Below are 12536 nucleotides of genomic sequence, written 5' to 3' on the forward strand. Positions count from 1 at the left end.
TGAGCATAGCTTCAATTCTAGGAGACTGACTCGGTAACACACTTCATAACACAACCATCTTGACACCTGATGTCAAGTGTGGCAGGCCAGGGGGTCTCACAATTAGACAGCATAAAAATAAAAATCGTTGTGGTATTTGTTCAGTGTTTACTGTGTGCCAAGCACTATGCTAAGCATACAATATACAATATAAGCACATGAGGCATAATCCCCGTCCCACATTGGGACTCACAATTTAAAAGGGAGGGAGAACAGGTAATAATAATAATGATGGTATTTGTTAAGCACTTACTATGTGCCAAGCACTGTTCTAAGCGCTAGGTAGATACAAGGTAATTAGGTTGTCCCATGTGGGGCTCACTGTCTTAATCCCCATTTTACAGATGAGATAACTGAGGCAAAGAGAAATAAAATGACTTGCCCAGAGTCACACAGCTAACAAGTGGTGGAGCCAGGATTAGAATCCACGACCTCTAACTCCCAAACCTATGCTCTTTCCACTAAGCCATGCTGCTTCTACATTTTACAGATGAGATAAATGAGGCACCGAGAAAGTAAATGGCTTGGCCAAGGTCACCCAACAGGTTGGACAGCACTACAGTCCTGAAGATGATCTGTGTTCTTTAAGAATACACTAGTAATTCTTGGGAATATCTTGCTTCTCTAAGCACTTCAGATGAGTTTTTGAAAATTCAAGTTATCAAGAAAGGGAGCTTAACTTTTAGGTATTTTTGAGAAACCAAATAGAATTCAGGCAAGCATTCAAACTCTAATCAGTTTAAACAGATAACATGCTCACATCATGGTTTGCTGGGAAAGAACATAGAAGCATTGTGAACAAAGTCAAATTAATTATTTCTGAAGTTACTAGCAGGCTTGCAGGAAATTAGCGAAGTACACAACTTATTTTATTCTGAATATCTCAAAATATTTTTTATGCAACAAGGCGTTCCAAACTCCAGTAAATGTCTGCTGTGTATAATTGTTTAACTCAGATCGAAATAACTAGAAAAAAATACTCAGTATCATGCTGATGTTGTACTATTAAATGACCAAGGGATTATTCATTCCTAGAATCTGGGGGGGGAAAAAGAGGCTTTGTCAGTTTTATTCCCATAGCAGAGTATGAGTCAGAATAAAGGGATTTTGGCACCGAGGACCAAAGGAGCAAGATGTCAGCAGCTGGATAGACGAGATCAAGGTAAAGAGAGTAGGACGGTGTTAGAGGAGTGGAATGTGCAGTTGGAATTTTATAGTGGGATATCAGTGAGGTAAGGTAGGAGGGAAGGAACTGACTGAGTGCCTTAAAGCCGATAATAAGTAATTTTTATTTGATACAGGGGTGAATGGACGATCATTGAGTGGGGAGACATGGACTGAACAGATTTACAGAAAACGATCTGGGCTCCAGAGTGAAGTTTGAAGTGGAGAGGGGAGAGAGACAGATGACAGGGAGGTCAGCGAAGAGGCTGAAGTAGTAATCAAGGTGGAATAGGACAAGTGTTTGATTTAACAGGAGAGCAGTTTGGAAGGAGAGGAAAGGGCAGATTCTAGAGATGTTCTGAAAGTAGAACTGACAGGATTTGTTGACACTGAATATAATAATAATTATGGTATTTGTTAAGCACTATCTGACCAAGCACTGTTCTAAGTGCTGGGATTGATACAAAGTTATCAGGTTGTCTGACATGGGGCTCACAGTCTTAATCCCCATTTTATAGATGAGGTAACTGAGGTACAGAGAAATTAAGTGGCTTGCCCAAGGTCACACAGCAGACAAGTGGCAGAGCCGGGATTAGAACCCATGACCTTCTGATGCCCAAGCCTATGCTCTTTCCACTAAGCCACGCTGCTTCTGAGTATGAGAATATAAGGGTTAAATGAGAGAGAAGTCTAGGATAATGCCAAGATCATGATCTTGGGAGACAAAGAGAATAGTGGTGCTGTCTACAGTGTTTGGAAAGTCCGGGGGAGGGGAGGGTATGGTGGGGGAAGATGATGAGTTCTGTTTTAAATAGGTTAAGTTTGAGGAATCAGCGGGAGATCCAGGTAGAGATGCCCTGAAGGCAGGAGGAAATGCAGAACTGCAAAGAAAGAAAGAGGCAGGACTGGAGAGATAATAAAAATGGTATTCATTAAGCACTTACTCGGTGCCAGAAATTGTACTCACTGCTAGATTTGGGAATCATCATGTGAGATGGTTGCTAAAGCCAAGGAGCAAATGAGTTCTCCATATTGTACAATAGATCCTCTTGCGTGCACCATAGGTTAGCATTGGAAGGGAGGATATTCAGTCAATCAGATCTCTCTCCGGAAAGGTTAGCCAAGAATCCATTGATTGCATTGAAAATCCTCTTTCATAAAACTGATTATTTTATTGCTAATTAAGAGGCAATAAGTTTGCCAAATTTCTAAATTTGAAACTGACTACCTGGAGTAAAGAATCCCTCCAATCCCTAGGTAAGCTCTTGTCCCAGAATATTTTTAGTCAAGTTGGAATTTTTTGGCTGATTCACTTCCAAATCATTCAGCTCCTTGTCCTTCTATATCCACAGTATTTGTTTAGCTTTTACTTTGTCCAAGGCACACTACTCATGCCGAGAATGATGAGAGGCAGGAATCACATGTGCTCAAAAGAGGGAGGCAGAAAACTTTTTTTTTTAATGGTATTTGTTAAGCACTTACTATGTGCCAGACACTGTTCTAAGCACTGGGGCAGAAGCCAGTTAGGCTGGACACTGTCCATGTCCCAACTGGGGCTCACAGTCTTAACTCCCATTTTACAGATGAGGTAGCTGAGGCCCAGAGAAGTGAAGTGACTTGCCCCAGGTCACACCGCAGACAAATGGTGGAGCTGGGATTAGAAACCAAATCCTTCTGACCCTTAGGCCTGTACTCTACCCCCTGAGACACACTGTTTCTCACTTAAAACTGAGAAAGCAAATAAGAAAAGTACAAAGAACAGAAGCTCCAGAAAGGTCTACAAAAACTTGCAGGTATGTACCAAAAATATGTACCCAGCACAGATGGGACTATGGATACTATAATGGCAAGTATGCAGCAGTAGATGCATGGACCAGCACCATGGCCTAGTGAAAAGAGCACAGGCCTGGGCATCAGAGGACTTGTGTTCTAATCTCTGCTCCACCACCTCCCTGCTGTGTGACTTTGGGGAATCACTTAATTTCTCTGAGCCTCAGCTACCACTTCTGTAAAATGGGGGTTCAACACCTGTCCTCTCTCCAACTTTGACTGTGAGTTCCATGTGGGTTCTGATGATTTTGTGTCTACTCCAGCGCTAAGTACAGTCCTTGGCACATAGTAAATGCTTAACATACACCACAACTATTAATAGGTGAATATAACCACCAGTGGCATCTTCTTTCATTCATTCGATAGAATTTATTGAGCACTTACTGTGTGCAAAGCATGGTACCATGCACTTGGGAGAGTCCAATAGAACAATAAACAGACACATACCTGCCTACAATGAGTGGGCTTAGAAATACTGAGGAATCAGTAGTCTCTTCTAAAAGTTTTTGAATCCACTTATATTTGGTTATCCTGCTCATCATTTTAACTCTGAATGGTTGAAGCAGCGTGGCTCAGTGGAAAGAGCCCGGGCTTTGGAGTCAGAGGTCATGGGTTCGAATCCCAGCTCTGCCACTTGTCAGCTGTGTGACTGTAGGCAAGTCTCTTAACTTCTCTATGCCTCAGTTCCCTCATCTGTAAAATGGGGATTAACACTGTGAGCCCCACGTGGGACAACCTGATTCCCCTGTATCTACCCCAGCGCTTAGAACAGTGCTCGGCACATAGTATGCGCTTAACAAATACCAACATTATTATTATTATTAAGTACAGGACCACTGCTGAATGTAAGGGTGATATAACTACCAAGGCCATAAAGTTCCTCACACAGTAGAGTGAACAGCACGGATTTGCAGCAACTAGAGGGAATGTAAGCAACATTCCACATCCCGACAAGTTGATGAGGAAATTTTCCTTCAATTATGTCAGTCTCCTCCCCATTTGCCTTCTCCGATTAAGCGCTCTTTTCCCCTACTCCCTCTCCCTCTGTCGCCTATCCCACCCGCCCTCAGCCCCATGGCACTTATGTACATCATCTGTAATTTATTTTAATAGAGGCCTCCCGCTCTAGACTGTAAACTTGTTGTGTCTACCAACTCTGTTGTATTGTACTCTCCCAAGCACTTTGAGCAGTGCTCTGTACACAGTAAGTGCTCAATAAATACCACTGATTCATTGGTGATTCATGGTGTTCCTTTCTCTCTGTGTCCCTGTCTCACACACTCTCTCTGACATGCTCACATAATGCATGGGATTTTTGCTCGCACCAAAGACACAAGACCATGGACTTGGGAATCAGAGGACTTGAATTCTAAACCTGGCTCTGCCACTTGTCTGCTGTGTGATCTTGGGCAAGCCACCTAACCTCTCTGTGCCTCAGTTACCTCATCTGTAAAATGAGGATTAAGAGTGTGAGCCCCACGAGGGACAACCTGATTTCCTTGTATCTACCCCAGTGCTTAGAACAGTGCTTGGCACATAGTAAGCACTTAAATACCATAATTATTATGATTTGCATGAATGAACTAGTCTTGTTGTGCAATTTCTAACACATTCATTTCCTTGGTAATCTCAGGCTTTGCATTTGGGGTACTCAGGCTCATTACCCAACAGGACTTGGTATGCTAAAATATGTGTAGCGAGAGAGGTATTTTCTTACATCGGAGAATCTGTGGCCAGATTTCAGTGAAACTCTAAATCCAACAGAATTAACGAACCATAATTCAGTGGACAATGAGATTTAAACATCTTCCTATTTCCATCTATTTAAATGCCATTCAGAAAACAGTAGCGACACTCGCCGATAGGCATAAAGATTACTTAGTGCTTCAGAAGATACTGATAAATGAACAAAAAGTTTCTCTGTAAAGTGGAATTCCGTGAATTTTCTACAGGATTAGGGACACCTCAAGAAGACTGTTTGGTGTACCCGTTGTGAAGAGATAACACTACAGCTCAGAGCTTGGCCTCTTGAAACACAGCACTCACTCCCCAAATGGCAGAATTCCAAGAACACATAGATGTCCCTCATGGTACATTACACTTCTGCCTAAGTATATACCTGTGACCGTGAGCCCCGTGTCGAAAAAGGGGGCTTGGATAATCCTATATCTCTTCCAGGACTTAGCATAGTGCTTGACATATCTCCTCCAGGAAGCCCTCTGGAGATTAATCCCTCTTTTTCCTGGCTCCCTCTCCCTCCTACTTCATCTGTCCACTTGGATCTGTGACCTTCAGGCATTTGTTCACTCCAGAGCACTCGTCTACATATCTATAAATTATATTATAAATTATGTATTTATATTAATATTTATCTCCCCCTCTATACTGTAAGTTTGTTGTGAGCAGGAAACATCCCTACCAACTCTGTTGTAATAATAATAATAATAATGTTTGTATTTGTTAAGCACTTACTATGTGCCGAGCACTGTTCTAAGCACTGGGGTAGACACAGGGGAATCAGGTTGTCCCACGTGGGGCTCACAGTCTTAATCCCCATTTTACAGATGAGGGAACTGAGGCACCGAGAAGTTAAGTGACTTGCCCAAAGTCACACAGCTGGGAAGTGGCGGAGCTGGGGTTCGAACCCATGACCTCTGACTCCAAAGCCCGTGCTCTTTCCAGTGAGCCATGCTGCTTCTCTACTCACCCAAATGTTTAGTACAGTGCTCTGCATACAGCAGGTGCTCAATAAATACCAATGATGAGAGTAAGCACTGAACACTTATTATTATTATTGCTCATATGTTACAGGGGGAAATGGCTTAATAACCCCAGTCTCCAGGATCTAAGCAGGGCTTTTGCCATACAACTCATTGTTCAGTGTAAATCCCTCAGGTTTAAAATGAGTCTTACATATTCTCCCCCACTCCCCAGATGGTGGTTATATACTATTTTCATTTCTTTGCCAGGGCCTGGCACATAGTAAGTGTTTAATACAATCAAAAAAATGCAGGCAAAGGTATAAATTGTGGAAACAAAATGAGTAATGTCAAAGGGAAGCCTTTGGACAATGTGCCCCATTAAGGCTGTAATTTCCACCAAAGCAAATTTCCAGTTTGCTAAGGGCATAAAATTCACCCCTCCCCACAAACACACACTCACATACTTGAATACCGGGCTTCTCATACAAAGAGTTTCTTCCCCTGAGCTTTCAGAACACTTCAGAATACTTCTGGGGGAGATGCCAGGTGTGCTTGAGGCAAGGAACGGTTGTGCTATACATGAAGTCAGCCCTCTGGCTTTAAATCACTCAATCAATTCACCTCCTCCCACCTTAGTCGATGATCTACTACAATTTTCTGGTATTGTGCAATAGTTGCAACTAATACAGCTGGAAAAGTGTCTGAGAATGGCCGCTCATACCATCAGGGCAATGAGTAGAGTGTAGACTGATGTGTTTAAGACTCTTCAGACTAGATCAAAAAAGACAGAGGGGCTTACACAGCAGACGAGTGGCGGAGCCTGGATTAGGACCCAGGTCTTTCTGATGCCCAGGCCCGTGCTCTATCCCTGAGGCCACACTGCAGTCTGCCCCCTCTCCTCCCCATTTGGTAGGGTCCTTGGACTTGTTCACTGTTTTTTGCCCCGGGCAAATGGGTGATGGCAATTGGAACAGTTTTCTCTGAGAATGGTTTGGAGGAGGGTGAATGACCGCCTCCTTAAAATTATTTTGAATGGGATTCTGGGAAAAGGGGTCAAAGATGAGGCTCAGAAGAGCTGAAACCAGGTACCATCTCGAGCCCGGAGTACTGGGTAAGCTTGAAATACTCAGAGCAGTGCTTGATGACTTCCAGGATAACAATTCCAGAGAAAGATTAGACAAGGAAACTTGGACTACTCACTTTTTGTCCTTTCACTCCACTGCAGTCACATTTTCCACAGCCATGACCGCCACATCCGCCCTGGAAATAACATAAAGAGGGTTTAAGGATTTACATGTGTGAATATGACACTGTAAATAATAATCAGGAGTGTGGCATTTGGTAAGCGCCTACTCTGTTTCAAGCACTGTGCTAAGCGATGAAATTGATACAAGATAATCAGGTTGGACACAGTTCCTGCCCTACATGGGGCTCTCAGCCTAAGTGGGTGGGGTGAAAAGGGACTATACCTCCATTTTATACATGAGGAAACTGAGCACAGAGAAGTTAAGTGACTTGCCCGAGGTCATAATGCAGGCAAGAGGCCGAATCAGAATTAGAGCCCAGGATTCCTGACTCCTAGGCCCCCATGTCTTTCCACTAGACCACACTGCTTCAAAATAAAACCAATTCTATCTTCCCTGACCAAGAAATGTGTTAGCATCTCTCAACTTTCTACCTCTGTAAGAGCTGTTATACCTGTAAAAACTGCTTAATAAAGTCTTGTTTGATAAAGGATTAGGTACTGAGCATTTTAAAAACTGGAAGAAAAGAATCTGTGGGGGAAAGGTTTATTTTGTTGTTGATTTTTAATCCTGATCTGTAAATTTATTCTCAAGCAGACCTACATAACGATGCTATGAAATGCCCATTATAGTTAATTTGCTATTACAAATATAGCAAAAGTCTATGGTAATAATAATATGGTAGAAGCAGCGTGGCTCAATGGAAAAGAGCCCGGGCTTGGGAGCCAAAGATCATGGGTTTGAATCCCGGCTCTGCCACTTGTCAGCTGTATGACCGTGGGCAAGTCACTTAACTTCTCTGTGTCTCAGTTACCTCTTCTGTAAAATGGGGATTAACTGTGAGCCTCAGGTGGGACAACCTGATGATCCTGTATCTACCTCAGCGCTTAGAACAGTGCTCTGCACATAGTAAGCGCTTAACAAATACCAACATTATTATCATTATTATTATTAATTCTGAATAATTCACAGCATCACTCTTCAAGGGAAAAGGATTTCAATGTCTCAAAAATACTACATGATAAATAGTTTTATATACATTTATACATGAAATATATATTTGCATTTTTCATATTTGTAGAAGACTTAGACATATGAATGTCATTGAGATAAATCTGAGGCGAAATTTAAGGGGGTTTGCTGAGTGATTGGAGGGGCTTGGGGTTTTTTTTTTTAAGGTTAGGAGATAGTCTGGAACCATTTCCAACCAAGCTGACAGCAGCTTCTTGAGTGTTTGAAAATCATAGTTCACGGTCTTATAGGCATAGGAAGAAAAGCTTTTTACTTAACAGGAAACTCAGATATTAGCCCTATTTCCATACTAGTCTGCGGCCTAAAAAAAGCACATCTGGAGCTATTTTCTGAAGTCCAATTTGAACAAATGCCTCCAAGACAGTGAGTTGTTCTTAATTTCCAAATTCAGAATTGGGGTCCTGCCAGTTAGTCGAGCCAAAACAATCCCCCTTAATTCTGGATCACTTTCTTACGATCTGAGCTATTTCCAGTGTCCACTTTGAAGCCCAGCCACCATTTTATCTTTGTCCATATGATACAGTTTTCCTTCCTGGCCTGCATAGGGATGGTGGCCATTGGGAACAAAATAATAATTATTCATTCAATTTGTATTTATTGAGTGCTCACTGTGTGCAGAGCACTGTGCTACAAGCTTGGGAGAGTACAACATAACAATAATGGACACATTCCCTGCTCATAAGGCGCTTACAGTCTAGAGGGGGAGACAGACATTAATACAAATTAATTTGTAATATATGAAGATATTTAAATAAGTGTTGTGGGGTTAGGGGTGGGTCAAATTCTCAGGTCACAGATCCAAATGCATAGCTGACACAGAAAGGAGAGCGAGCTGGGGATGAAAACCCCACAGGTAAGAAAGAGAAGTGAGGTAAATAATATCAATTCAGGAGTGCCTGAATGCCCGACAGGATGGGATGTCCAGGAAGGTGAGAGGATTAATCGTGGAAACTCAATGATCAATAACTTTTTCCTCTACAAGGAATGGAATCAAGGAATGCTTTCTACAGTTTCAGCAAAAGGGACAAGGTGTGTACTAAAACACTACAAAAAAGACACTTTCAAGTTCTTGCATTAGAAGTGACTTGATATTCTGAAGAAGTGGATCTGGGTAAATCACAATATTATGCTTTAATCAAATTCACCATTTGGTTGCATTTTTATCTTCCTGTAAATGAAACTGCCTTTGAAATAACTTGAGCAGACTCTTGTTTCATAGTTCAAGTAGAATTTTGTTTCCAAAAGGATTGTTTCACTTGGCTCATAATTTTAATGGTATTTGTTAAGTTCTTATTAGGTGCCAGACAGTGTACTAAACACTGGGGTAGATACAGAGTCCTTGTCCCACATGGAGCTCACAATCTTAATTCCCATTTGACAGATGGAGGAACTGAGGCACAGATAAATTAAATGACTTGACCAAAGTCATGTAGCAGACAAGTTGTGGAGCAGGATTAGATAGCAAGTCCTCTGACTTTTAGGCCCAGGCTCTTTCCACTAGGCCATGCTCCTTCTCATCTAGAGAGTATAGGCTTATTGATGGTGATGTCTATGATGATAATTTATCAAAAATTTCCACTCTTACAAGGCTCTTCAACCCTGAACTTTAAAGCAATTTACTAACTTTAAAAATATCTCTGAGGGGCCGGTCTACATAACTATCTGAAATTTGCTTATAGGGAACTAAGTCGACAATGTTAAGTATGCCTGGTTTGAAGATGAAAAATGAATAGTACTTGAATCCTGTCCCTAACTATAAACTTATAAGCAAATTAGCTTCCATACTTGTCTCTAAATGCCCCGCCTTGTTCTCTCCTAAACAAGTGTTCCTGCAAACAAGCGCTGGATTTCAGCACTAGGGAAGAAACACTACACTTTTTTCCTGAATGCTTCCTCTGGAAAGTTCTCAAGGATGAAAGAGACAACAGATTGTTACCCACAGATCACGTGGCATCCGCTGATTTTTTTTTTCCCATAGCTTCCTCTGGACACACATAACCAGAAAGAACCCTCTTCATTCATTGATTCAGTCATATTTATTGAGCTCTTACTGTGTGCAGACCACTATACTAAGCACTTGGGAGAGTACAACAATAAGCAGACACATTCCCTGCCAACAACGAGCTTGCAGTCTAGAGGGGGAGACAGACATTAATATAAAGATATTACAGGATGTGGACCTCCTAAGCGCTGTGGGGCTGGGTGGAGGGATGAATAAAGGGAGCGAGTCATCCTCAAAATGGCCTTGAAATAATTTTCATGAATAGGATAAATGTTATTGTGTTTGCTGTTCTCTCTCATTTGGAATTTTTAAACTAGTGTTTAACAACAGTTCTAAGAGGCCCAGATCCAAGGTGGAACCGACACAGTTTAATTGCTCAGAAGGTAAATAAGGAGTAGGAGTCCAGTTAACACATTAATTTGTGACAATGTTTTAAAGGGCTCATCACAAATCCCCTGATTTCCTGAAGACTACATTTTGCATTGAGAAGCAGCGTGGCCTGAGGAAAGGGCACGGGCCTGGAAGTCTCAGGACAAGAATTCTAATCCCGGGCTCCATCATATGTCTGCTGTGTGATCTTGGGCAAGTCACTTAACTTCTCCATGCCTCAGGTACCTCATATAAAATGGGGAGTAAGAGTGTGAGCCCCATGTGGGACAGGGACTATGATCCGATTACCCTGTATCTACCCCAGTGCTTAGAACAGTGCTTGGCACATAGTAAGCACTTAAATACCAAAATTATTATTATCTCGATTTTTCAGCAAAATCAAAAGATCTGTGCAACCTCCTATAGTGAGACAGCTCTCTCTATTGGCCGCACACCAGAAGGAGCTTAAAAGAGTTGTTTATTCCCCCAGACGTCTGGAATATATTGTGTTCCACCAGTGGTCTCCGTACACATCTGTTTCAGATTCTACAATGTGAAGAACATGTACTTTTTGCTAAGAACCTGAACACATTTCTCTCTACTTCTCCCCTTCCTGAGATCCAACCATCCGCTGTCTTACTATTTGCCCAGCACTGTATTAAGCAGTGGGGTAGACATTCATTCATTCAATCGTATTTACTGATATTGTTGTTGGTATTTGGTAAGCACTTACTATGTTCAGAGCACTGCTCTAAGCACTGGGGTAGATACAGGGTAATCAGGTTGTCCCACGTGAGGCTCACAGCCTTCATCCCCATTTTACAGATGAGGTAACTGCGGCCCAGAGAAGTTAAGTGACTTGCCCACAGTCACACAGCTGACAAGTGACAGAGCCGGGATTCAAACCCATGACCTCTGACTCCCGAGCCTGTGCTCTTTCCACTGAGCCATGCTGCGCAGAGCACTATACTAAGCGCTTGCAAAGTACAATTCAGCAACAAATAAAGACAATCCCTGCCCACAAAGGGCTCTCAGTCTAGAAGCGGGGGAGACAGGCATCAAAACTACATTATAGATATATACACATCATTATTAGGAAGGTAGAGCAAAGGGAGCGATGGGGAGGGGAAGGGGAACAGAGGAAAAGGGGGCTTAGTCTGGGGCACAATAGTCTAGGCACAACAATAAGCATTTGGGGATCAGATACAGTCCTTGATGGGGCTCACATATAAGGGGAAGGGAGAAAAGGTATTTAATCCTCATTGCACAGATGAGGAAACAAAGACCCAGAAGCAAAGTGTCTTAACCAGGACCACATGGGATGCAAGTGGCAGAGCTGGGACTAGAACCAGGACTCCTAATTACTCTATCCCCCTTCAAAGCCTTATTGAAGGCCCATCTCCTCCAAGAGGCCTTCCCTCACTAAATCCTCCTTTCCTCTTCTCCCACTCCCTTCTGCGTCACCCTGACTTGCTCCCTTTATTCATCACCCCCCTCCCAGCCCCACAGCACTTATGTACACATCTGTAATTTATATTAATATCTGTCTCCCTCTCTAGACTGTAAACTAGTTGCGGGAAAGGAATGTGTCCGTTACACTGATACACTGTACTCTCCCAAGCACTTAATACAGTGCTCTGCACACAGTAAGCCCTCAATAAATTGACGGACTTTCCTCTAGGCCACGCTGTCCGATCAAGGATGAGTCTAACTCCTAAGAAGTTAATGGCACAAGAATTTAATAGGAAAGTAGCCTGGCCGAGTGGAGAAAGCATGGGCCTGGGAGTCCAAATAATGAATAACTGTGGTATTTGTTAGGCACATATGAGTGCCAGGCTCTGTTCTAAAAACCGGAGAGGAAACAAGCAAATCGGGTTGGACACAGACCGTGTCCCACATGGGGCTCACAGTCTCAATCCCCATTATACAGATCAGATAACTGAGGCTCAAAGAAGCAAAGTGACTTGCCCAAGGTCACAGCAGACAAGTGGAGGAGCCGGGACTAGACCTATGACCTTTGGACTCCCAGGCCCATCCTATATCCACTCACTACACCATGCTGCTTCCCTGGGTCTAATATTGGCTCTGCCAAATGCTTGCTGTATGACTGGGCAAGTCACTTATCTGTGCCTCAGTTTCCTCAGCTGTAAAATG

At 42.6% G+C, this 12536-nt stretch overlaps 1 protein-coding gene across 1 annotated transcript in view; it reads right to left on the reverse strand.

Moving 5' to 3' along the window:
• COL4A1 (collagen type IV alpha 1 chain) overlaps positions 1-12536 on the reverse strand; it is a 170706-nt gene that overhangs the window by 100115 nt on the left and 58055 nt on the right. Inside the window, exon 2 of the mRNA XM_029048048.2 lies at positions 6936-6995. Within this exon, the coding sequence (XP_028903881.1) occupies positions 6936-6995 (60 nt within the window). The remainder of the gene's footprint in view (positions 1-6935; positions 6996-12536) is intronic.

The sequence above is a fragment of the Ornithorhynchus anatinus genome, chromosome 20 (genome assembly GCF_004115215.2).
Source record: "Ornithorhynchus anatinus isolate Pmale09 chromosome 20, mOrnAna1.pri.v4, whole genome shotgun sequence".
Classification (NCBI taxonomy): domain Eukaryota; kingdom Metazoa; phylum Chordata; class Mammalia; order Monotremata; family Ornithorhynchidae; genus Ornithorhynchus; species Ornithorhynchus anatinus.